Source organism: Rutidosis leptorrhynchoides, chromosome 6 (assembly GCF_046630445.1).
Source record: "Rutidosis leptorrhynchoides isolate AG116_Rl617_1_P2 chromosome 6, CSIRO_AGI_Rlap_v1, whole genome shotgun sequence".
In the NCBI taxonomy this organism is placed as follows: Eukaryota; Viridiplantae; Streptophyta; class Magnoliopsida; order Asterales; family Asteraceae; genus Rutidosis; species Rutidosis leptorrhynchoides.
Genome location: NC_092338.1, coordinates 159,206,963 through 159,234,842, shown reverse-complemented (window position 1 = coordinate 159,234,842; position 27,880 = coordinate 159,206,963). Strand labels below are relative to the sequence as shown.

Genomic DNA, 27,880 nt, shown 5'->3' with positions numbered 1-27,880 from the left:
CAGAGCTCTCAGCCTAATCCGGGAAGGTTTTGGTTTCCACTTGTTCCAAGTGTTTCTTCACGGTTATAGTTATCATGACTGACTACATGATGACGGATGATGTCGGGGAGTAGCCCTTCTTCCGGGATGGACCGTGCCGGGTAAGATCCTAGCCGGTCGCTACTTTGTTAATGTCGTTTTGAGACAGATCATTATGCGTATCATTATGTATCATAAATTTCTTAAATAAGAACTTGAATTTAAATACAATCAAACTTCAAACTCAATTAATGTTACCGAGTACATAATTAGTAAGGACACAGAGAAAAGAGCGGTCCAAAAAATGAAAACAAACCCTAATTTTAAAACATATCACATCTTTACGAAAATTTGACTGATTTTGACCGTTTTTTACCAACTTTGACCGTCTTTGACAGACTTTGACCGAACTTTTAGCTTTGACCGAACTTTTAGCTTTGACCGACTTTTGAGTCGTTTTCAGAAAAAACGGGACAGAGAACCTAAAATAACGACGCATCGGCCGACGCGTCGACCAAGTTGGCCGACTTTTACAACACTACTCGATTCTCTTATATCAAAAGTTTTTTTGAAATTTCTTCACTATATATATATATATATATATATATATATATATATATATATATATATATATATATATATATATATATATATATATATATATATATAAGCGCATCCTTTTAACCCTACGTGTCAATTTCTCATTAATCTGAATTAAATAAATCCTACGTGTCATTTTATTAATCAATCCTAGATACAGAATCCTACATGTTGTTTTATTATTAAACTCAATTAAATAATTGAATAGATCTTAAAAGATAATATAAAAGATATCATATTCTTGATGTATAAAAGATATTCAGTATGTATTTATGTTAATCATATTATTTATAAGAATAAAAAAGGTGGATATTTTATACGGAGTATCAAGTTCCGTATTTATTTAAAATTAAAGAAAAAAATATAAGCATGGTGGGTAATGTCATTAATCTAAATAATTTTGAATTAAAATTAAATCTTATTAATTAATTATTATTATTAAATCTTATTACTAATTATTTTTATTTTAATTACTAAAACTAGTTTATAACCCGCGATTTCGCGGGATTGTACATAAAATTATTTGTTATTAGTTTAAATAATCAAATAATGTAATGGAATATGTCAATCCTAATAATATTGGTTTGCAACTCATTTTATTAGTATGGGGTACTTTGTAATTCAGTTTGTAACTGATTTTATTAGTATGGGTATCAACAACTTTAGTAATTTGATACGTTGTGGTAACAGTCATTATGGTTCACGATACTATCTATATTCATTTTACAAGTGCATATGACCATTCGTTTTTATATAAAAACAGTGTTACCATAAATTAGTTCATTCTGATTTGTGCCAAAAAGAAAAGGAAGAATGAGCAAAATGATTACAAAACAATAGAGAATTGTATGCATTTTGTAGACTTTGGGTTACCTTTGAACTATTTGAGCCATTTTGAGTTAAGTTTTTCACTTGGGACATTTGACATAAACACAACCAAATGACCCATTCATGTTTAAATGGATTGAAATTACCAGTTTACAACACCATCTAATGCAGGATTACAAAGATGACGGAAGAACTTTTAAAAACTAATATTGTAAATGGTCTACAATTGCACTGTATGGAAAGAATGTTTGAATATATAATAAATCACCTACTTGACAACATTTCGTACCAGATATACAACTCAATATTCGCGATTCTATTAATAGAAGCTGACAACACTACTAATTAAAATGTTGAAAGAAAAATTTAGACTTAACTGCTTAATTCGTCCCTAAAGTTATACACTTTTTTCATCCTCGTCCCTAAACTAATTTTCTCTCATCCTCACCCTCAATGTTATGTTTCTGATTCAATTTGGTCCCCGCCGTTACCAACCGTTAACTGCAATTTAGAAAGGCATACTCACGTGGCAAAAACGTGAGGGTAATATTGTCATTTGCGTTAATCAGATACCACAACATACCAGCCGTTAATTTGATACTACAGCATACTTGAAGGACCAAATTTGTAATTAAAGTATATATTTATATCCCCATCGTATCTGCTTCCATTCTTCACTTCAGTAACCCTAATCCCCAAATTGAAATGTAGACCTAGTTAATCTGTTGTAGTCTTTTTTGAGAATGTACTGTATTACTTTCGAAACAATGAATGTAATATGCAGTTTGTGATTCAAATGGAACGAGTTTGTGTTTCTTCATTTATTATAGCATTATTATTTTTTTTTTTTTTTTGTAACTATTGTGTAGTATTTGTGCAGCTTAATTGTCCAGGTTTATTGTGCAGTATTTGTGCAATTTAAATCGATGAATGAAACTGTCCAGGTTATTAAACTGTACAGGTTATTTGTGCAATTTTAATCGATAAATGAAACTGTCCAGGTTATTAAACTGTCCAGGTTATTTGTCCAGGTTATTAAACTGTCCAGGTTATGTATTTGTGCAATTTTGTATAAACAGCATATTGTGTTTTCAATAACTATCAAAATAGCAAAATTTGTGCATAGTGCAGTTCATCCAATTACTACCAAATAACATCAAAATAGCATTATCAAAGTACCATGAAAATAACAAAATACCATGAAAATAACATCTTAACCCAAAGTGGCAATGCATACTCAAAGTACATATAATAAAACATGAAATAACATTAAAATAAAAGTTCTTGATCCAAAGTTGCATAAAACACCAAAAATAGCAATCTTGACCCATAATTGATCCAAAGCATCAATCTTGACCCACTGTTGACACAAAGTAGAAATCTTGACCCTCATTGACCTTGACCGGTGTTGACACTAGCATTAGTACAACGCCTCTTGTTATGCCCAGGTTCTTTGCAATTACCACAACGATTAATTGTACCCTTCTTTGACAATTTGGTTTTTCCTACCAAGTCAACTTTTTCATCCACCCCTTTCTTTCTATTCTTCTTAGGTCGTCCAGTTGTAGCTTCTTTTATCGGTGGTAACAATTTGGTTGGTACATCACTCTTACGCCACATATCTATTCCGTTGACTGGATTAATTTTGTAGTTGTAAGTATTCTTCCAAGTATCCAACCAGTGAACTCGATGCACCCAAGACTCAAGTGGACCAACAGTCTCATCATTAACCCTAGACATATTCCAAAGTACAACCACTACATGTTTACAAGGTATACCCGTAAGCTCCCATCTACGACAAGCACACACTTTATTCACAATATCAACCACAACTTGTTCACCATGGGGTCCATTAACTTGGTACTTTCCATCACCATTCCATAAAACTGTCAACTTATGTGCATCTTTCTGATTTCCTTCAAATATTTTGGTTGCAGCTGGTGTTAATGGACCTTGACATTTAGACATCCGATTAATCACATTCACAATTCTCTTCATTAGATACTCTCTAACAAATTCCAAACAAGTAATGATCGGTTTATCTCTAGCATCAACTAACCACCTATTTAACACCTCACACATATTACTAAGCAAAACATCAGAATGTGCTCTACCTGCAATTATAATGCAATTTAATAAACAGTTTTTAACTGATAATACAAAATTTAATTTACTTAATTACTTAAACACTCAACATACCAGTGAAGTGGCTTTTTGACCAATGTTTCGGTGCAATCTTATTTAACCAAATCCAGCATGGTTCACTAAAACCCTTCAATGCTAACATGTTCTTTTCAAATTCAGGCACAGTAGTGGATGTAGCACACTTCCACAGGTGATTCTTGTATGCATTTCCACTCCATTTAGATTTCATATTACCATGAAGATGCTTCACACAATATCTGTGTTCTGCACATGGGTATAGTCTATCCACTGCTTGCAAAAGTCCCTGGAAAACAACATATTGTTATATAAAACAAATATAAATGTCAATAAAGTATAAAACAAATTAGTACTTTTTGTCTATCACTTATGAAAGTAAAATTGGAACGTGTATCTAGCCCCAAATCTTTCCCTAAACAATCTAAAAACCACAACCAAGAATCATACTTCTCCTTTTCCACCAATGCATAAGCTACTGGATATATACCATTATCAGAGCTAGAATCAGAGCTAGAATCACATTGTTGCACATCCACGATTGTAGTTGTACCAGGGTTTGCTCTTCTTAATTCTTCCAAATAATCCCTTAAATGTGCATACTATAACTCATAATCTCCTTGCACAGTTTTAATTGCACACTTTAAAGCTCTATATGCCTTGCTTTTAGTAACCTCAACCTCATGCTCAGATTCAAGTTGATACTTCACTGCCTTTATAGGCATGTTAGGATTAGAAGGAATTTTGTCAGTTAACTTTGATGCAAGAAAGTTATAGGTGCACATTTTAATCTTTCTAGAAGTTAGACACCCGTGCTCATTTTTAAATGTTTTCACAACCCAAGTTTCTTTGTTTGGTTGTTTTGATAGATACACAACCCATTTGCATTTCCAGTTTTTTTTTCTTCACGTGCATTACTACCATCCTTCTCATTAAAACCTCGTTTTAACCCCTTACACACAGCTCTTATCCTTATGTTGTCATTCTTTTTTAACCAAAGTTGTCTTCTTGTCTCTATAGCATGCAACCTTATATAATTGATTGCTTCTTCCTTAGTACCAAATTGTTGACCAAGATAGAAATATGTGCTAACCACACTTGAAGTTTCCTCCTGTAGCTTCAACTCTTTAATCTGCCTTTTTCTAGCACCCTCAATATCATCTGCAAACTCAGATTCACTATCAAAACCATCATTGTTTAAATCCTCTTCAGGTACAATGGCAAGATCTTTAGCCACCACAATTTCAGATAATGTTCCATTCCCAATATATTCAACATCCTTATCAATACTAAAGTTAAATTCCTTCATATTAACCTCAGCATCATAAGCTTTCTCATGGTCATTGGGTACAAAGTCACTATCACTAGTTGCATCACTTTTATCAAATTCAAAGCCATCATCTACTTCATTTTGAAAGAAATCAGAAACTTGGGTCTTAGCTTGATTTTTATTGAAAACACTTGACCCATGCTCAATGTAAAGACTGATTTCTTTATGTAAACCAACATATTGACTCAAAAAAAATGTTGAACTATCAGAATCAATAGGACATAAACCATAATCCAAACTAGTACAAGGAATGAGATAATGATAAAACATTTTACTTAAACCATCATATCCCAATTCCTCTACAATATCAGTTACCTTTTTAGATGAAAAATCAACCATGTTAACCATATCCACATAAGTAATATTACCACTCAAATATTCACGACATGGGTTATCACTAAAATATCCTCCATGATGCATCTTCACAGTACACAATTCTGGATAAATGGGTGTAAAAAAAAAAAAAAAAAAAAAAAAATCAATGATACAGTAACAGTAAAATAATAGTAGCAGTGGACTAAATCAAATAACAGCAATGAACATAACTTGATACATTTGCATTGGACATAGCAGTGGATTGAAAAATCAATAACAACACTTGGACATATCAGTCGACTAAAACATATTGGATGAATTAATGAAACAGTAAAACACTTACAATATAATTGTTCTAAATCTTGCACATCCAAGTTTGCATAGTCTGTTCGTATTTTGTACATAGGAACATCAATTGGTGGATCCATAATGGAAAGAATTTTTTAGGGTTTGCTTGATGAAGGAAGGTTTGTGTTATGTTGAATATGAAACGTCGACTGGTATATCATGAAAATAGAGAAAAAGGTCGTCTGTCATATATAATTATAAATATATAGCGGGCTTATTTTAATAGGGTTTCTATTAAATAGCTAAAATACTAAAATGCCCTTGCCATAATCCCACGTTTCTAGTCATAAACTGCACCAAGGTAACGGCTGTTACCATTAAGGAAAAATATGAAACCATATAAGGACATTGAGGGTGAGGATGAGAGAAAATTAGTTTAGGGACGAGGATGAAAAAAGTGTATAACTTTAGGGACGAATTAAGCAGTTAAGTCAAAAATTTATATTGAAATTGCTGGATTTGAGGCATCTTCTATACATCAATAAGATCACAAAAACCATCACCATCTGCATTATACCATACAATATTGATGCAATTCATTTGCTAACTAAGCACCGTGTAGCTCCATTCCGACTTCATCTTCATTGGTTTTTCGTTACATCCCAGATCTTGGCTTCTGATAATCCTGAATTGTATATAAAGAAGTCTCACCTTCATAAATGTATCATATTGGCAACTTGTGATGAAAATTACATACTTGCATCAATAGATTATGGCTAGCCGATTTGAAGTAAGTTTTTCCAGGGGCACCTATACCACATTTAACTTGCATGTAATCTTTTTATCTAAGAACTCGTGCAGATTTTATCATAACAAATATAGCTTCCAACAGATTTATGTCACAAGACATAGATATTAAGAAATAAAGAACATCAATTTTAGAAGTTAAGATTGACTTAAAAAATATATATATACATAAATCACGTTCAATTAAATAATGAAAGTATTATTAAATTATACCTTTAAGAATCGGCATACGCCACAATAATTACCTTCATTGATCCAGTTTCTTTAAACCAAATGCACTTCTTAAGCTTGCATCAAACTGTAACATTACAAGATAATGAAGTTGAGTACACAAATACGAAATTTACTAATCTCAAATCCGGCATCCCAATGCCGATATAAACTGCATAATACAGTATAAAAGTAATGTGATATTTTGACCCATTTAACCATAAATGGTGTTAATATGGGTCAAGTGTGTTTCTTACTCCAACGTATGAAAATGATCTAATTAGGTAAATGGGGACCGGGTCAAAAATGTATGACAATTCAAAAGTCATAAATTATATCAATAATTGTTTTGCAAGCAAAATCATTTTTTGTTATTCAATAATATATAATATATTTAGGTTGCAGGCCTATTGACAATATTCTGTTATCATAAGTATAAAAAATGTATGTACTTCAACCCAAACCCATATCGACTCAAAAGTAAGGTCAATCGATCACACCTATTTATACAATGTAGTGGGTAGGCCTTTGTTTTAGAACATATATGATATTCTAATTTTGAACTAATGCAGGACAGGTAAATGTACAATATAGCCTATAATGTTCAAACTTTTCTCATACACCAGTTATGACTTGGTGGTTTAAACTCTAAAACAAAGAAAGAAAGTTTTACCAATTTTAGAGCTATGTTATTCTCATGTAATCCAACATCCACTAAGTTACCTACAACTGTCCAGCCTGTTGGTGCTTGAAATAAAAGAAATGAGAGATTTTGCTTTCATAAAGTGTTCTCGATCTCTTACAATGTAAGAAAATAAAATGCCGTGCAGTTCTAAAATTAGAAACCCAGCCAGCAACTCTCAACAAACATCTATAATCTCAACCAAGAAATGAACATTATTAAAAGCAAGTGTGATATGATTTGTACTATATAAGAAGGAAAAACGGATAGACAATATAGGTAAACTCAAATTTGTTAGAAATAGGAGGTTATGTATATTATTTGTGGAAGAGAGGATTGATAATTTAGAAGTTTGATTGATCTTGAAAATTTTGTTTTATTACTTACTTGCTTTACTTTGTTGCTTGATTACAAATGAGAGGTGAATCCATCTATTTATACTACACCATGGACTAGTCTAGAATACTTCATCATCTAATATCTAGATATTTCCTAAGTATTCTCATGATAATTCTAGACTTAGATATTTTACAAGATTATTCTACACACATTCTACACACTTTCACTACTACATATTACAAGAAGTTTCTACATAATGAGCTATAATCTTGATCCAAAATAGTTGTATACTTGCAAGCCCAAATCCAAACACATGGCCCAAAATCAAGTTTAATTTCCAACAGCCCCCCTTAAACTTGATTTCGTCACTCCGAGCATATTCCGTAATCTCTGAAATGTCTCGTGTTTTAGGGGCTTTGTGAAAATATCAGCAACTTGGTCAAGTGACTTCGCGTACTTTATCTGCACCTCTTTATTTGTAACACACTCCCTTATGTAATGGTATTTTGTATCGATGTGTTTGCTTCGATCATGGAAGACTGGATTCTTTGCTAGAGCAATCGCAGACTTGTTATCCACATATATCTCTGTAGCTTCCTTTTGGAAAAACTTAAGCTCATTTAGTAACTTCCTGAGCCATATTGCATGACAGGTGCACGATGTTGCTGCTACAAACTCGGCTTCGCACGTTGACAGAGTCACAATGGGTTGCTTCTTCGAGCTCCATGTGAACGCCGTATCTCCCATATAGAACACGAAACCACTCGTACTCTTACGATCATCTATGTCTCCAGCCCAATCACTATCACTGTATCCAACTAGCTTGAAGTGATCAGAAGGCGAATAAAACAGGCCATAGTCAATCGTACCTTTGATGTAGCGAAGTATCCTCTTGGTCGCCTTCAAGTGATTTATTGTAGGTGCTTCCATGTATCGACTTACTAGTCCAACTCCGTAGAGAATATCTGGCCTCGTGCAGGTTAGGTATCTCAGACTTCCAACCAAACTCTTGTATTGTGTTGGGTCCACCAAGTATCCTTCATCATCTTTTGACAATTTGAGATTGCAATCCACCGGTGTGTTCATTGACTTGCAGTCATTCATCTTAAACTTCTTGAGCACCTCATTCGCATAACCTTCTTGGGATATGAATATTCCTTCTTTCTTTTGTTTTACCTCTATCCCAAGATAGTAAGCCATAAGTCCAATGTCGGTCATCTCGAACTCCCGAACCATTGCTTTCTTGAACTCCTCAAACATTTTGGGATTACTGCCAGTGAATATCAAGTCATCCACATATAGGCACACAATCATAACATCTCCTTCTTTGCTTACTTTGGTATAGAGAGCATGTTCATGTGGGCATTTTGTAATGCCATTCTGTTGGAAATACTTGTCTATCCTGCTATTCCATGCTCGAGGCGCTTGCTTCAACCCATATAAGGCCCTTTTCAATTTCAGCACCTTATTCTCTTGGCCTTTCACGATGTATCCCAAAGGTTGTTCTATATAGACTTCTTCTTCTAAGTGGCCATTAAGGAACGCGGATTTGACATCCATTTGATAAATCTTCCAGTTATGTTGAGCCGCAAGTGAGATTATCAATCTTATAGTTTCTAGACGAGCGACAGGAGCAAATACCTCGTCATAGTCTATGCCGGCTCGTTGACTATATCCCTTCGCCACCAACCTTGCCTTGTATCTTTCAATTTCACCTTTGGAATTCTTCTTGACCTTGTATACCCATTTTACACCAATGGCCTTATGCCCCTTTGGTAGAGTAGCAAGATCCCACGTATCATTCCTCTGGATTGCTTGAATCTCCTCGTCCATGGCATGTTTCCACTTTTGACTTTTTGCTGCGTCTTCATAGCTTATTGGCTCACAATCGGTAAGAAGGCAGAACAATGTTAGATTCTCCATAGGCTGTGTTACCTCGTACAACTCCTCAATGCTCCTTGTGTGATGTTGTAGCCTACTTGATTCTCCTCCTGATGTTGGTGTCACTTCATTAGGTGTAGTGGTTGGAGTACGTGGAGAGTGCGGAGATGGTGTACTAGAAGGTTCCTGAACTTCTAGATATTCTTCGTTCCTTGCAGTACTCTCGAATGGATAAGGGAGAAAGTCGTAGTTCTCCTCTTCGGGAACATTCCAATCCCACGTTGCTTCTTCATCGAACACCACATCTCGACTTGAGATTACTTTACCGGTCTTGGGATTGTATAACTTGTAACCCTTCGAACTTGAGTCATAGCCCACGAATATGAGTTTCTCGCTTTTATCATCGAGCTTCGTCCTCTTCTGATCTGGCACATGAGCATATGCCACACTTCCGAACACTCGAAGGTGTGAGATGTCGGGCTTCCTTCCACTCCAAGCTTCAATGGGCGTTCTGTTCTTGACGCTTCTAGTGGGCGAGCGATTTGCTAGATAGATCGCACAGTCCACTGCCTCAGCCCAAAACTCCTTAGGCATCCTTTTGCTCTTTAACATACTCCGGGCCATATCAAGAATGGTCCTATTTTTTCTTTCCGCAACACCATTTTGTTGAGGTGAATACGGAAGAGTTAGAGGACGTCGTAACCCATTGTTGTCGCAAAATTCCTTGAATTCCTTGGATGTGAATTCTCCTCCACGATCGGATCTCATCGCCTTTATGGTGAGACCACTTTGATTTTCCACAAACGCTTTAAACTTCTTGAACATTCCAAAAGCTTCCGACTTCTCTTTTAGAAAATAGACCCATGTCTTTCGACTAAAATCATCAATGAATAGAAGAAAATATCTATTTTTACCAAAAGACGGTGGGCTTATGGGTCCACACACATCCGTGTAAATAAGTTCTAGAGGTTTCTTCGCTCTACTAGAAGCTTCTGTTGGAAAACTGTTTCGGAAGTGCTTTCCTAGAAGGCATCCCTCACATATTTGATCCGGATGATTAATTGGAGGCAAACCCTTCACCATTCCTTTACTTGATAATAATTTTAAGCCTCCAAAATTTAAGTGCCCGTATCTCATGTGCCAAAGCCAAGAATTATCTTTAAAACATGCTTTTAAACATCTTGGAATGTCATGTTGAATATTTAGCAGAAACATCCTATTCGTTGACATTGGCACTTTAGCAATCAAACCTCCTTTTTGGTCTCTTAAAGAAAGGGTACGATTTATCATGTGAATATCATAGCCTTTCTCTAAGAGTTGTCCGATACTCAGTATATTCGTCTTCATATTGGGCACATAATACACATTAGAGATAAATTGATGCCTTCCATTTTTCAAGCGGATGAGGATCTTACCTTTGCCTTTAACAGGGACTTTAGAAGAATCTCCGAAGGTGATATTTCCACTTATTACCTCGTCTAACTCTACAAACATGCTTTTGTCACCGCACATATGGTTGCTTGCACCCGTGTCAAGATACCACAAATTCGATTCTCCGTTGTCTTCACCTTTGCATGCTAGTAACAAAGTGTTTTCCACGGCTTCGTTATCTTCTTGTGCAAAATTTACTCTTTCTTGCACGTAATTGTTTGACTTCTCGCATTCTGAAGCATAGTGGCCAAATTTTTGACAATTATAGCATTTGGTTTGAGTGCTGTCATACCTTGGCCTTCTACTTGTGTAGCCTCTCCCGCGACCTCTTGTCGGGTGAAAATTTTGACTTCTTTCTTCATTTTTGTAAGAACTATAACCTCCACGTTTGATATATCCTTGCCCTCGTCCTCGACCACGTACTTGACCACGACCTCGTTGACTCGTTTGATGAGTCTTTTCACCGTTTTCTTCCTTGAAAGAGAGTTTTGCTTGTAAAGCTTGCTCCAAAGGCTCTTTACTTTTCTTATTAAACCTCTCTTCATGGGCTTGTAGTGAACCCATGAGTTCATCGATAGTCATTGATTCTAGATCTTTAGATTCTTCAATGGCTACGACTATATAGTCGAATTTTGAATCTAATGATCTAAGAATTTTCTCAATGACTCTTACATCACTTAAAGTTTCACCATTCCTCTTTAATTGATTGACAACCGCCAAGACTCTTGTAAAATAATCGGAAATTGATTCAGAATCTTTCTTATTTAAGGATTCGAACTCACCTCGTAGTGTTTGTAGTCGAACCTTTTTCACCTTATCAACTCCCTTGTGAGAATTCTCTAAGATCTCCCATGCTTTCTTGGCGGTGGTTGCACTTGCAATTTTCTCAAAAGCTCCATCATCTACACTTTGTTGTATGATGGAAAGAGCCTTTTGATCGTTGGTCTTCAATAGCTTTTTCTCCTTGCTGAGAGAACCTTTTTCTATAGGTTCCTCATAGCCTTCCTCCACAATCTCCCAAAGGTCTTGTCCACCTAGGAAGGTCTTCATTTGGATGCTCCATCGATCATAATTATCCTTTGTGAGGCGAGGAAATGTGATGACATTGTTGGTCATCATCTTGTCGAACCAAGCTCTTGATACCAATTTGTTAGAAATAGGAGGTTATGTATATTATTTGTGGAAGAGAGGATTGATAATTTAGAAGTTTGATTGATCTTGAAAACTTTGTTTTATTACTTACTTGCTTTACTTTGTTGCTTGATTACAAATGAGAGGTGAATCCATCTATTTATACTACACCATGGACTAGTCTAGAATACTTCATCATCTAATATCTAGATATTTCCTAAGTATTCTCATGATAATTCTAGACTTAGATATTTTACAAGATTATTCTACACACATTCTACACACTTTCACTACTACATATTACAAGAAGTTTCTACATAATGAGCTATAATCTTGATCCAAAATAGTTGTATACTTGCAAGCCCAAATCCAAACACATGGCCCAAAATCAAGTTTAATTTCCAACAAAATTGACCTTTTCATAACATCAAGTTAGACTCCTCAACCGTTTTAAACCATCTAGTCCACCTGCACACACACAAAACAACACAACAAAGATCTAGCATATAATAATCAGATATGAAGAAATACAAAAAATTTAAAACGATATAAAGAAAATATTTTTACACAAATACCCAACAACGTAAGAGTTATTGATGTGTGATTTTGAACCAGTTAGCTATATGGAATTAACTAAAACAACATCAAAGTTTGAACCATTACCTTCTGGAGAAAGGAGATATTGACGAAATGTATTTCGTGCCACGATCCTCCAACCAGGATTTAGTCGATAAAGTTGACATCTCACCTTCTTCATCAGTTTACAAACTAAATATTAGTATATGTAATCAATATGTGAACAAAAAGAACAATAACGAAACATCGAATTAACTAATACTGAAATCTTATGCATAAAGAAAAGCCTAAATATAAAGCATCGTAAATCAAAATAAACTTTAGAAACAATTAGAATCTAAACTAATCAGTAATAACGTTCCTACTATTGACATAGAAAGACGAATAAGATATATCTCAAGTTAAATATAAATAAAGCAAAATCGACATACATGATCGTATGAGCCCTAATTTCCTTTCGAATGTAATTGTTAAAAGTACAAATATCATAAGTTTATGAATAGAAAGTACCAATTTACAGTAGTTGTTTTCATGGGGTGTAGTCTGATACGGATGCTTCACACCTAAAGTTCTTGATTGTGGGTAATCTGTGCAAGCGACCTATACATATGAACCAAAAACCCACAATTAATTAATAATCTGTATTAATATCATAACTAGTTTAAAGCCGCAAATTCGCGGGTTTTTTTTTTTTTTTTTGGGTTTAATCGAAATTGTATTTGTACAAGTAATAAGATTGTAAGTTAAACTTTGATCTTAAAATTTTAGGTCGGGTTTTTCACAGCTTATTCCATGATTCTAATCTCTTAATGAGTAGATGAATTGTAAACATAGCAAAAGTCGTTTGCTTTATTAATAGTTTACTTTGGATATGGTTCAATATTACAGCGCGTAATTTATCTGCCTGCAATTAAAAAAACTAAGTAGTTACATTGTGTAATTTATTAAGTTTATCAAGTATTGGTATATAACGTAACATTAGGATTGAAGAAATGAAATATATATTAATCACCTTGGTTTAATAGTTTTGCATAATAGATAACTTGTCAATCTATTCAAACATGCTACTTTTATAAGTCGATATAGCAGTATCGTCGCCTTCATTAACAAACGACTTTTCAACAAATGTGCCTGATAAACTTCTAACATTCTTTTCAAGCTATTCACTTCATTTGTAATGTTGGCCTCCTTTTGGATAGTTGCTTCTTTAAGTAATTCAAGTCGTTCGGCTTGATGTTGTGACAATTCGGCATGGTTCAAAAGTAGCTGCAAAGTGCAAAACATAATAAAGTACTAAATAATCATACTTGATTATTATTAAAATGTCAATAAATAAAATATTAATCAGACTTGTTTTCTATTAAAAAATATTTTTTTCATACTTTATGGAACTATTGGTAAAAAGCCTAAAGTATTCCGGGTACACTTTGCGCGATGAATGCAAGGAGTTTTTCCTAACGGGTGCGTAGGTAGCAAATGAGAGGATTCGATGCCGAAACTGCCGTTTAAAAAAAAGGCTATTATAATTAGTTATATTCCTATTATATCATGGAACTATTATCAAGTATGTTTCGCCACGAAGGAAATATGATTATGGGACTATTTTTATGGTTAATGAAAATGTTATTATAACAGTTGATCATTACGAAATAAATCATGGTATAACTCTTTATATTCTTTAATGGTGTATCCTATCGTATACACGCATAAAAGGCATAATGGTTGCATAAAAGTAGCATCAGGAAGGCTGGAAACAACAGTTTTGTGGAATTATCTGTCCAGCGTTCTCCGCTGTACACGTTGCTCCGTCATGCGTAAGCCTTGAAGGCCGCCTAGCGCGTAAGCCCTGGCCGGAGAACGCCACTTTCAGCATAAATTTCGGATCACAAGTAACAGAACGTATCATCATCTGACACGTGTCCCCGAACAATCCGGTGGATCTGACACTATAAATAGACCCCTTGGGTCGTCATTTTACACAGTTCAGACATTCTGACAAATTTGAGAGCAGAGACTTCACCTCTCTCTCTCTAGCACTTTCTCTCACTAGAAGTCATCCGGCTAGCAATTCTACGCTCTACGGACGACAGATTGATTAAGCCACCCCACAAGTTTCTATACTTGTGAACCGGGTCTACAGGGATTATTTCCCAAGAGCAAACATCAATCGGCAACACACGCCCACCTAAAGCTAGATTACTTCTAGTATCGTGTTGGCACACTAAGCCTTACCTCGTAAGAAAATAGGTGTTAACAATGGCGCCATCCACTAATGCAAAGAACACGCGAAACGGAAAAGGAACAAAAACAACTGAAGCTCCATTTGTACTTGAAGCAGTCAACACTCCATTAACTGACGACATGATAACTGTAGAAGATGTACCTGTTCCGCCATCGGACGGTACGATTGAAGAAACAGTTGCTGAAACTGCAGAAAGGCTTAAGAGTTTGGCAACTAATTCAGAGAAAAGGCCAGTAATTGAAGAAACAACAACCAAAAGTGCAGAAAGGCTTCCAAACCTTGTCACTAATCTAGAGAGGCGACCATTGATGCAACCACGGCGATGTCCATCATTTATACCTTTTCGACGGATGGCGGATGGCAAAGACAAGCAAATCATGAAAAGGCAATCTATATCAAAGTACAGGTTATCCAGACTACTTGACAAGTTGGGCAGTCTTATTGATGACTGTGAGGATGATAATGACTTGAGTTATATTAATAATGACTCTGACGATGAGATTGATGACAAAGATGAGTTCATGTCTGAGAAGCAGGCAGTGTTGCTTTTAAATGAAATCCTTAAGCAGACAGCTCCGGCAAAGTATAAGCAACGCTTAGCGCAGCCCGCCGTCCGTGCTGTGGCTGTGGATAATTTTTTCGCACTAATTACTGGAGAGCAAGCTACAAAGCCACCGGCTATGGCAGAATCGACTCAATGTTTTATTGATCGAATTGCTAACTATCCGTTGCCTAGAAATCTTGGCATATCGGCAATTGGAGTTTATGATGGTACAACGGATCCTGAAGATTTTCTTACCATGTTTGAGGGTGCAATGAGGTTACAACGTTGGGATGACGAGGTAGCTTGTCATATGTTTCCAATGGTGTTGCAGAAAATGGCAAGGGAATGGTTTGCAAGCTTACCGTCAAGGAGTATTATAAGTTATTTGGACCTCCGTGCAAAGTTTGTTATGCAGTATCAAAATCTTCGAAGCTGTACTTTGACACATCTTGATGCACATGAGATCACAATGCATCACAATGAGTCCTTGAGTAATTTCATGAAGCGATACACACTTGAAGCACGGAAGATACCTGATTGTCCAGAATCTCAGCTAGTATCTGGTTTAATTTTTTGTTTGGATCAGCGAAGGTTTAGTGCACTTGTTCATACATTAAGGTATTACTTGCCAAAAACTCTGCATCAGGCGTTGGAAGTTGCACAAAAACATGTTCGAGCTGGTGAGCGAGGACTAACCAAGTTTTATGGAAGCGACAATAGCAAACAACACAACGGAGGGCGGTACTTTGACAGAAATCAGAGGAGGAATGACAATTCCAATGGTGGATGGAGAGGCAACAATCATCCCAATGATTTTCATCACAACAGAAGGCCAATAGAGAGACATCCGTTGATAATGGCGCTGACTAAAACTCCAAAAGAGATTCTTTTCACTGAGCCAATCCGGACTACTTTCAATCCTCCAGCACCCATGGAGGAAAGAGAGGGTCCAAAAAGTGAACTATGGTGTGACTTTCATAAGGCATGGGGTCATGATACAGATAATTACAAATCTCTGATGACAGAAATTATCGCAAAGATCAAAGCAGGAGATTTAAACCACTTGTTGCTAGGAAATCAATATAGGAGAAATGATCCTCGCAGGAAATTTGGATGGCAGAAGAATGATGGTGGAAGAGTGTCACGACCCTACTTTTTCCGTTATCTTTTATCGTTAATTATTTAACGACCATTAACTGCTAATTGTGCTACGTCATTTCTATGACCTATATTATTATTTTAATAATAATATATTAATTATTATGTGTTATGTGAATATTTGTATTCATATTTTGAGTTATACGTTTCTACGTGTCGCGGATTTCTATCCGGCGAATCTTTTCGGTTTTCAAACCAACGGTCGCGTTTTTGGGATATTTAAATCCTAATTATTTTAAATATGATATTTTAAAGTCATATAATTATATGTAGTATTTATATTTATTTTGCGTCGCGCGTTTGTTATCTCTCCGAATTTTAAATCACGTAAGCGTGTTTTCGCGTTTCGGGTTTCGTTCGGGCTTCCGGGCTACAAGGGATTTCACTTTTAGCAAGTTGGCCCACCATGGGTCCCACCCCATCCATTTTCGGCCGAATAGGGGGGGGAGGGAGTATTACTCCCTTGATTTCTTTTTTTGTTATTATTTTTCATTCCACCTAAATTTCTAAAAACCTAATACTTGTATTTTCTCTCTTCTACTCCCTTTTTGCTCCCTTTGTCGTCGCCTACCACCCACAATAACATCATCACCATCATTCAATCTTGCTTGGATCATCATTTGGTTTGCATAATCGTGTTCTACTCGTCATCCTCTACGCGTTAACATCCGTTGATTCTTGATTAGGGTATAAACCCTAACCCTAGAACTTTTGATTTTTCGTTATATTTCTATGTTTTGATTATATATTAATAGTATGATGATTACTTGTTGTTGTAATGGTGTTTGTATGCATAGAATTACTCATAAACACATGTTTTCGGTTTGATAAAATTGAGACAGCAGCTATTTCGTGTATTTATGATATTTTGACTGTTATAAAAGTTAAAATAAAGTATTTATATGAGTTCCTCTCATCAAGACATTAATTTTAGACTCCGGATTCATGTCGTTTCGATTCCCGGAGCCCTAAATATGATCAAAATGGTATTTTGTTAAGATTGAATTGTGATATTGGTATGAAGCAGGTTTGGTCCGACTTTGTGACCATATTTGTTGACTTTAGGGTGTGTTAGTGTGTTAGGACTGATGGTGGGACGAACTTTCATGTTCGGGTCATCTCAATCCGAGCCACGAATCACCCGTTGTGTCAAAAACACGATTTTGAGTGAATTGAAGTTCCAAGTAGTGTATTGGCTGTACATCACGACTTGTAGGCTGTTCTTGGTGTGTTCTTGAGTGTACTAAAGTGTCGGGTGGTTTGATTAGGCAGAGATATATGTAAGGCTCGCTAAAAACCGACACCCGGGGCTCAAGATGCGACCCGATGAACTTTTGATTTAAAACTTGTGACTAATTAATAAACTTATGATATAAATAATGGGTTTCATTATCATTTAATTACTTATGATAAAAAAGGTAATTATGATAATTTAAGACTTATGATATATATTTATTATATCATTTAATTATTACTTATGATTTAATTAACATTTTAATTAAACTTATGATTAATAACACTTTTATTATTAATGGAAAATACTTATGATAAGTATTAAACTTATATTATAAGATTATTATTATAAGACTTATAATAAGGATTAATTAATTATTTAATTATTATAAGGCTTAGTTATTATTTAATTATAATTTAATTATTAAATACTTATGATTTAATAATTATAATTAGAAACTTATGATATGATTAATAATTCATTATTAATTAATAATACTTATGATATGATTTAAAATTTATTATTAATTAATAATACTTATATTATGACTAATATTTAATTAATTAATTAAATACTTATGTTATATTAATTATATCATTTAAACTTATATTAACTTTAATAATTCATTTTAATTTAATTAAACTTATGTTATGACATAATTAGACATATTTAACTTTAATAAACATTATAACTTACATTATTATTACAACTTACACTTTTAAAATTTACGTTGACTAAGTTTGACCAAGGATGACTTTTGAGTTGACTTTCGTTTGACTTTGACTTTCATTTGACTGTTGTTGACTTTCTAATTAAGGAAACTTTCCTAACTTATAAACTTTTCTAAAATAGCAACTTTCTAAATTTGGAAACTTTCCAAAAATAGAAACTTTTCAAAAATAGAAACTTTCCAAAAATATAAACTTTCCAAAAATAGAAAGTGTGTGTCCGTAAGCTGTTCCAATCAAACCAATGCATATTGAGTATTGTTCTATGTCTACTTGCAACATGTACAATAGCTATCATGCTAAGACTTGACCTAAGTTAGTTATTTATATCGACCTGTTTTATTTATAGGTCGGCGTTGTGATCATTCCTGATCACTGTACTCATTTGCTGTTCGCTTAATTGTGTTGGTTACTTCGTTACTATTAAGGTGAGTTATAGTCCCGTTTTTACATACTTTTCAAAGTATATTTTTGGGATGTGATTACATGCATTTTATTTCACGTTTAGACACAAGTGACAATTAAATTTAAATTATTCATTGTGAGTTGGACAAAAATATTCCCTAGTCTAGTAACTGTAATCATTGGTTTCTACCGGTGAACGCGAATCCTACGGATAGATCTATCGGGTTTGACAACCCCATTTCGAGCTAGTCGCGCTAGCAATTTATAATCGGAATGTCTACTACTTCGTATTTTGTTGTAGATACACTGTCCAGTGTATATTTTTGTTGTGTTTGGCAAGGGTAAATAAAGGGTTAAGTGGTTACCAGGTGGCTCATTGATAATGGAATAATGTTTAATGTTTTCTAACATTTTTAAATCTTGTAGTCTAAAGTTTATTTAATTATTTAAACCTATAATTCACTCAACCTTTGTGTTGACAGTTTACTCGCATGTTTTAACAGGTACTTGAGTTTATGTGATGCTTCCGCTGTGTTTAGAAGTAGGGGTGTTCAAAATATCCGAATCCGAAAATATCCGAAAAATCGGATATCCGATTTTTCGGATTCGGATATCGGATGGAGTTTTTAAAATTTTCGGATATCCGAATATCCGAAAATTTCTAAAAAATCCGAAAAATATCCGAAATATCCGAAAAATATGCGAAATATCCGAAAATTATCCGAATATCCGGAAAATTATCCGAAAATATTCGAAGTTCTTCAAAAATATCGGATATTCGGATAATCCGATATCCGAATCCGAAATTTCGGATATCCGAAATTTCGGATTCGGATTTCGGATGGGATTTTTCACTATCCGAATTTCGGATATCCGAAAATGAACACCCCTATTTAGAAGAGTCTGCATGCATTTGGGCAGATTTTTATGAAACAATTTATGAAACTTTGGCTTGCATTCGGTTTTTGAATAATTAATACTTGTGGGTTGTTGACAATGTTTTGTGTCAACTTTGGATTATTAATATGCTGGGTTACTTTTAAACTACATATTTTGGTATGCTTTCCTTTTTGGGAAACTTTTGAATTAAAAGAATGCAATGTCGTTTGTTAAATTCATTTAAGTGCGATCAAGCTGTGGGACCAAGTGACGGAGCCGTTAAGTGTATTGACGGGGCCATCACAGTTAGTATCAGAGCTTTGGTTGTAGGGAACTAGGCTGTCTTAATGTGGTCAACCCGTGGTTCTTAGGGTGCATTAGAGTCTAGTCTACAGTCTAACCCTTTTGCTATAGCATTATTATGCATTTCATTTCGTATAAGTTATATCATAAGCATTCATATCTTTTGGTATGTGGTTTGCGGTTTTACTGTTTGCAGATGTCGACTTCGAGCGATAACTCCGTTGCTGCTCCTGCTCCTCCAGCTGCTGCCAGACGTCGTGCTGATCAACCTTTGATCGACGATCCTGTTCACTACTACTTTTCCACCCTTACTCACATGAACAGGGCTTACAATGAAGTGACGCGTATTAATGCTCTTAGTGATTGTATGCGTACTTTGCCACATAACGAGATGATGGACCAGATTCGAGCTAGTATGGATTCGTTTATTAGCTTCAAGAACAATGTTGGGTTCGAGAATCGTAAGCATAACCGTGAAGTTGACGCTAAGTTCGAGCCTCTCGAGAGCACAGTTCGTGGTTTGAAGGCAGAGTTGGAAGAAGTGAAAGGAAAGTTGCGGAAGTATGAGCCTCCTGCCGAGACTCATGCCGGCCCAGCTTATCACACCCGCTCTAAGCAGATGTGATATGATGATTCATGATTGATTACTTATTTCATAAGACTTAATGTCCTTTCATACATACATTTTTGGATTATGTACGATATTTTGCCGAGGATTTTATTAAGGTTTTTGTTATGGGATATTTTTCATTATGTATGGATGGTTGTTTTTATGACATCTATTATCATTATCATATTTTATTTCTGATGTTGTGACTCTTGGTATGTTATATTATGCGTAATGTAGATCATGTATGTTAGGTGTTATGTATGTTGTATGATGTTATCATAAAATATGTATGCATGTGGTGGTTATTTCTATAACAATCATAACTGTCATGTTATTACTCATAGTGGTTACTGACTATTATTTTAATGGTTAATCTCTTCGTGTTCGATCTATTCCTTTATAACACTGGTATTATTCTTAGTACTAACGGTTGTGTTATTCTGTTTTGAAGATCATGCCTCCTAGAGAGTCCAACGAAGCCCGTATCCAACGTCTTATTACCGAAGGGATAGCTGCTGCTATGGCAGCAAATGCTAATGCTAATGCTAATGCAAATAACAATCAGGTGGGATGCTCCCACAAAACGTTCATGGCAAGTCGCCCACAGGAATTCAGTGGTATTGAAGGACCCATAGGACTTACCCGCTGGTTCGAGAAAATCGAGTCTATTTTCAGGGTTAGTCGAGTCCGAGAGAAGGACAAGGTTAGTTTTGCTAGCTGCACTCTTAAGGATAGTGCATTGACCTGTTGGAACAACTTGGTTAATAGTTTGGGAAATGATGTGGCTTATGGTTTAACTTGGAATAATTTCAAGGAAAGAATGATCACCCGCTACCGACCTAGGGGTGAGCTTAAGAAGTTAGAGATTGAACTTAAAAACTTGAAAATGAAGGGCACCGAATTAGATGCCTACGAGCAGAGATTCTTTGAGTTGACTTTGTTGTGTCCTAATGTTTATGCCAATGAGAATCTTAAAATTGAAGCTTACATTGATGGGCTATCCGAGAAAATTGAGCATGGGGTTGAATCTAGTGAACCCCAGACTATTGAGGCCGCGATGTCTATGGCTCATAAGTTGAATGATAAGATCTTGAGAAGAAGCAAGGCTGCTGTAACCAAACCCAGTGAAGAGACTATTAAGAAAGCTGATAATGGGAAGAGAAAGTGGTATAATAACTGCAATCAAAGCCAAGATCAGCAGAAAAAGCAGGATACTTCTGGTTCAAATAACCGCAGTCAGCGTGTGTGTCCACGTTATTACAAGGCTCATGATGGTTTCTGTACCGTGACTTGCAAGAGGTGTTCCAAACAGGGACACATTGCTAAGGATTGTACGGTGCTTCTGCCGGGTTCTGGTACTCCTACCGCAGGTGGTAATAATGGTAATAATGCTGGTAATAGAGGTGGGAATGGTAATGGTGATGGTAATGGAAAGCCGAATAATGGTGGTAATCCGAGAGTTTGTTACGAGTGTGGGAAGCCGGGGCATTTCCGTGATGCCTGTCCCAACAAGAAGACTGCAGAGACTGCACGAGGAAGAGCGTTCAACATTAACGCCAGGGATGCTGAGGAAGATCCTAAACTTGTTACTGGTACGTTCTCGGTCAACGATTTATCAGTTTAAGTACTATTTGATTCAGGGGCTGATTTGAGTTTTGTGTCGAGTAAATTAAGTCCAAAAATCAAAACACCATTAACTCCTTTAGACAATACTTATGTTGTTGAAATAGCTAATGGCAAAGTGCTTACTGCTAAGACTGTGCATCGTAAATGTAACATTAATCTGGCGGGTAGAGATTTTGAGATAGATTTGGTACCGATTGAACGTGGTAGTTTTGACATTGTCATTGAGATGGATTGGTTATCTGCGAATCGTGCTGAGATTGTGTGTTATGATAAAGCTATTCGTATTACTAATGTAGTTGAAGAGCCGCTGATGGTTTTTGGAGATAAGAAATGCAGACAGTTAAATCTCATTAGCTGTTTGAAAGTTCTTAAACATCTTCGCAAGGGCTGTCATGCTATTCTAGCCCATGTTGTTGATTCCGATAAAGAAACGAAGAGCGTTGGTGATGTTCATATTGTTAGAGATTTTCCTGAGGTATTTCCCGAAGATTTACCTGGCCTTCCGCCGCAACGCGCGGTAGAATTTCAAATTGATCTTGTTACCCGGTGCTGCTCCTGTAGCACGTGCTCCTTATCATCTTGTGCCTTTTAAACTTCAAGAATTGTCAAGTCAACTCCGCGAGTTGTTAGACAAGGGTTTCATTCGTCCTAGTTTGTCCCCTTGGGGAGCTCCTGTTCTGTTTGTTAAGAAGAAGGATGGTTCTTTTCGTTTGTGCATTGATTATCGTGAGTTGAACAAGCTTACTATTAAAAACCGTTATCCCCTTCTGAGAATTGATGATATGTTCGATCAGCTCCAGGGTTCATCTGTTTATTCAAAAATCGATCTTCGTTCCGGCTATCATCAGTTACGTGTTAAAGAATCTGATGTTTCGAAAACTGCTTTTCGCACCCGTTACGGTAACTTTGAGTTTCTTGTTATGCCGTTTGGATTGACAAATGCACCTGTTGTGTTCATGGACCTCATGAACCGTGTGTGTAGACCCTATCTGGACAAGTTCGTTATTGTGTTCATCGACGACATCCTTATTTATTCGAAGAGTGATGAAGAGCACGAGGAACATTTGAGGTTAGTGCTTGATCTGTTGAGAAAAGAGGAGTTGTACGCTAAGTTCTCTAAGTGTGCATTCTGGTTACGAGAAGTTCAATTCCTTGGACATATTGTTAGTAAGCAAGGGATTCAAGTTGATCCTGCTAAGATTGAGACGATTGAAAAGTGGGAAACTCTGAAAACTTCTACTCAGATTTGTCAGTTCCTAGGATTAGCAGGTTACTATAGAAGGTTCATTCAAGATTTCTCTCGTATTGCAAAACCTCTGACTGCTTTAACGCATAAAGGGAAGAAGTACGAGTGGAAGGATGAACAAGAGACTGCTTTTCAGACTTTAAAGAAGAAGTTGACTACCGCTCTGATATTGTCACTACCTGAGGGTAATGATGATTTTGTTGTTTATTGTGATGTTTCGCGTTAAGGCTTTGGTTGTGTTTTGATGCAACGAAAGAAAGTTATTGCGTACGCGTCACGTCAGTTGAAGATTCACGAGCAGAACTATACAACTCATGATTTAGAGTTGGGGGCCGTTGTTTTTACGCTTAAGATTTGGAGACATTATTTGTATGGGGTCAAGAGTACTGTGTACACAGATCACAAAAGTCTTCAACATATCCTCGATCAGAAACAGTTGAACATGAGACAACGAAGATGGATTGAGATGTTGAATGATTACGATTGTGAACTATTATATCATCCGGGTAAGGCCAATGTTGTGGCGGATGCGTTGAGTCGTAAAGAAAGGGCTGAACCTCGAAGGTTTAGAGCCTTGAATATGACAATTAGAACAAACCTCGCAAGGCAGATTCTTGAGGCACAATAAGAAGCCTTAAAGGAAGAGAATTTTGTGAAGGAGAACGTAAGAGGAATGGCTAAGAAATTTAAGATTCGAGCAGATAGTACTAGGTACTTTGCAGGACGTCTTTGGGTTCCGAAGTTTGGTGAACTGCGACAACTTGTTTTGGATGAGGCTCATAAGTCTAGGTACTCTATTCATCCTGGTTCATGAAAGATGTATCATGATCTTAAAGAGCTGTATTGGTGGCCTAATTTGAAAGGTGATGTGGCTACGTATGTGGCTAAGTGTTTGACCTGTGCTAAGGTTAAAGCTGAACATCAAAAACCGTCTGGACTGTTGGTGCAACCTGAGATTCCCGAGTGGAAGTGGGAAGGAATTACGATGGATTTTATTACTAAGTTACCGAGAGTTGCGGGTGGCTATGAAACTATTTGGGTGATTGTAGATTGACTCACTAAGTCGGCTCACTTTTTGCCGATTAGAGAAACAGACTCAATGGAGAAGCTTACACGTTTGTACTTGAAGGAGATTGTTTCTAGGCATGGTGTTCCTGTATCCATTATTTCAGACTGAGACAGTCTATTTGTATCGAGGTTTTGGCAATCCTTACAGGAAGCCTTGGGAACTAGGTTGGACATGAGCACCGCTTATCATCCTCAAACAGATGGTCAGAGTGAAAGGACCATCCAGACTCTAGAAGATATGTTACGAGCGTGTGTTATCGATTTTGGTAATGGGTGGGATAAATATTTGCCGCTAGCTGAGTTTTCTTATAACAACAGTTATCACGCAAGTATTTAAGCTGCACCGTTTGAAGCTCTGTAAGGTAGGAAGTGTAGGTCTCCTGTCTGTTGGGATGAGGTTGGGGATGCTCAACTCACAGGTCCAGAAATTATTCACGAGACTACCGAGAAGATTGTACAGATTAAGGAAAGGTTGAGAACCGCTAGAAGTCGGCAAAAGAGTTATGCCGATAGGGGAAGGAAAGATGTGGAATTTCAAGTTGGTGATCGTGTTATGTTAAAGGTTTCACCTTGGAAGGGTGTGATCCGTTTTGGTAAAAGGGGAAAGTTAAGTCCTCGTTTTGTTGGACCGTTTGAGATCATTGAGAGAGTTGGACCGGTGGCTTATCGTTTGAAGTTACCACAAGAACTCAGTGCTATTCATGATGTTTTTCATGTATCGAATTTAAAGAAGTGTTTGGCCGAAGCCGATAAAACTATTTCTTTGGAAGAACTTCATGTTGATAAGCAACTTCACTTTATTGAGGAACCCATTGAAATTATGGATCGAGCAGTTAAGACTCTTAAGCAGAGCCGAATTCCTATTGTCCAGGTTAGATGGAACGCCAGACGCGGTCCCGAGTTCACTTGGGAGCGTGAAGATCAGATGAAGCAGAAGTACCCGCATTTTTTCCCAGATGCTGAGTCAACCCCTGCACCTGCTTAAATTTCGGGACGAAATTTCCGTACCGGGAAGGTACTGTCACGACCCCACTTTTTCCGTTATCTTTTATCGTTAATTATTTAACGACTGTTAACTGTTAATTGTGCTACGTCATTTCTATGACCTATATTATTATTTTAATAATAATATATTAATTATTATGTGTTATGTGAATATTTGTATTCATATTTTGAGTTATACGTTTCTACGTGTCGCGGATTTCTATCCGGCGAATCTTTTCGGTTTTCAAACCAACGGTCGCGTTTTTGGGATATTTAAATCCTAATTATTTTAAATATGATATTTTAAAGTCATATAATTATATGTAGTATTTATATTTATTTTTCGTCGCGTTTGTTATCTCTCCGAATTTTAAATCGCGTAAGCGTGTTTTCGCATTTCGGGTTTCGTTCGGGCTTCCGGGCCACAAGGGATTTCACTTTTAGCAAGTTGGCCCACCATGGGGCCCACCACATCCATTTTCGGCAGAATAGGGTAGGGAGGGAGTATTACTCCCTTGATTTCTTTTTTTGTTATTATTTTTCATTCCACCTAAATTTCTAAAAGACAAAATTGCGTGGATGGTCCGTGAACTTTGTAACAAAAAGCATAATAAACCTTTATCTTTTTTTTTAACGTAGATGACCCTCAACTATCGAACAATGGCACAGATGACCTTATCCCTAACTCCCGTTAAATATCTGGGGTTAAGATTTTGTCACGTGCTCAGCATCTGAGGGTAATTAAGTCCACACAGTATTGCAGTCCATGTTTATGTGTATATTTCAATAATTCCTTTACGTGGATAGATAGTCTCATACGTAAACCCTACATGCCTCTACAATCGACTGTAACAAAAAAACCAAAAAAGATTTACGGTTAAACACAACTAAGATGCCGATTGATTCATTCTATTCGATCAGAAACGATTGTGGGATTGATTAATTTATTGAATTGTATGGTATGTTATGTTTATTTTTTATTTTTTTCATATGTTGTCTTCTGAACAGTTAAGACTATGTTTTTTAACATGTGTTGTCTTTTGAACATGTATTAATTTCAGCAACTATTGTTGAACTTGTCTTTTTATTTTGTGGAAGTTGTCTTTTGAACATGTATTTTGTTTCAGTTTAACAGTTAAGACTATGTTTTGATCAAGTTATGTTTTATGCATTTATGAATTTTGGTTATTATGTTGACTTTGCTTGATCTTCTGCTTAATACAAGTTATTTTGTATTTTGATTTAGTACCACTAATTGAGGTCAAAACACTTAAACTTTGTCATTTGGGTCAAAATTATACTCATTTTATCATTTGGGTCAAAGCAGTGCCCATTTGATCATCTAGTCATACTAGGTCAAAACATTTCATAACATGCATTTTAAAGGTCAATTGGTCAACATTAAAAAAGGTCAACACGTATTATTATATAAAAAGTCAAAAATAGTCAGCTGGTCTACATTTTATAGGTCTACACCTATTATTGTGTAAAAAATCAAAAAAGGTCATCTGGTCAACATTTTATAGGTCAACAGCTATTATTGTGTAAAAAGTCAGGAAAAGTCAACTGGTCAACATTTAAAGGTCAAAAGTGTATTCTGTTGGTCATTTGATCATTTGGTATATAAATTGAGTTAACTAGATGATTTAGTAAAAACTAGTCATTTTGATCAATGCCATTACATTTTGGTGTAAAACCTTCATTTTGATCAAAATAGTCATTTTGGTGTAAAACCTTCATTTAGTAAAAACTAGTCACTTGCTGTGACACATATTTAAAGTGACTTGACAAAATTTACCACAATTTAGTACTACTTGAATCAAATTAACTCGTTTTGACAAAAATGTCAAATTTAATTATGGTCTTTTCAAGTGACCAATTTAGTGCAGTCAACTTTGCGACCTTTTCAAGTGACAATTTTAAGTTTGTGAAGTGCACACAGTTTAGTGCAGTCAACTTTGTGACCTTTTCAAGTGACAATAGTAAGTTTGTATAGTTGACACAATTTAGTGCCACTTCTTATAACACAAATTTAAAGTGACTTCACAAAATGTACCACAATTTAGTACCACTTGAATGACAAATTTTTACTTGTATTGACAAAATGTCAAATGATACACATACTGATACACAAAATGACCCATGATGACACAGTCCCATTATAATAAGGACCCAATTTTCCATTTAGACACAGACCCATATTAACACCTCAGTTGACTAGTTTTGACTTGTTTTGATAATGTCAAATGATACACAA

At 35.8% G+C, this 27,880-nt stretch overlaps 1 protein-coding gene and 1 long non-coding RNA gene across 2 annotated transcripts; both read right to left on the bottom strand.

Moving 5' to 3' along the window:
• Positions 1 to 2,835: 2,835 nt before the first annotated feature.
• On the bottom strand, positions 2,836 to 4,391 carry LOC139854208 (uncharacterized). Its single transcript, XM_071843526.1, has 4 exons — positions 4,281 to 4,391; positions 3,963 to 4,208; positions 3,646 to 3,895; positions 2,836 to 3,560 (listed from the first exon to the last, which is right to left on the bottom strand). The coding sequence occupies exons 1-4, from the start codon at positions 4,389 to 4,391 to the stop codon at positions 2,836 to 2,838; spliced, it is 1,332 nt and encodes a 443-aa protein (XP_071699627.1).
• A 1,770-nt stretch (positions 4,392 to 6,161) lies between these two features.
• On the bottom strand, positions 6,162 to 6,664 carry LOC139853066 (uncharacterized). The gene is made up of 3 exons (XR_011761270.1): positions 6,560 to 6,664; positions 6,297 to 6,349; positions 6,162 to 6,224 (listed from the first exon to the last, which is right to left on the bottom strand). It is a non-coding gene; the product is annotated as an uncharacterized lncRNA (long non-coding RNA).
• Positions 6,665 to 27,880: the final 21,216 nt, after the last annotated feature.

Bases quoted from the DNA above. Each gene is read 5' to 3' on its own strand.
- LOC139854208 (XM_071843526.1), bottom strand. From the start codon at position 4,391: ATGTGCACCTATAACTTTCTTGCATCAAAGTTAACTGACAAAATTCCT. The intron at 4,209-4,280 runs GTTACTAAAAGC...TATGAGTTATAG, and splicing joins AATCTGAGCATGAGGTTGAG to TATGCACATTTAAGGGATTA. The intron at 3,896-3,962 runs GTACTAATTTGT...GTTGTTTTCCAG, and splicing joins TCATAAGTGATAGACAAAAA to GGACTTTTGCAAGCAGTGGA.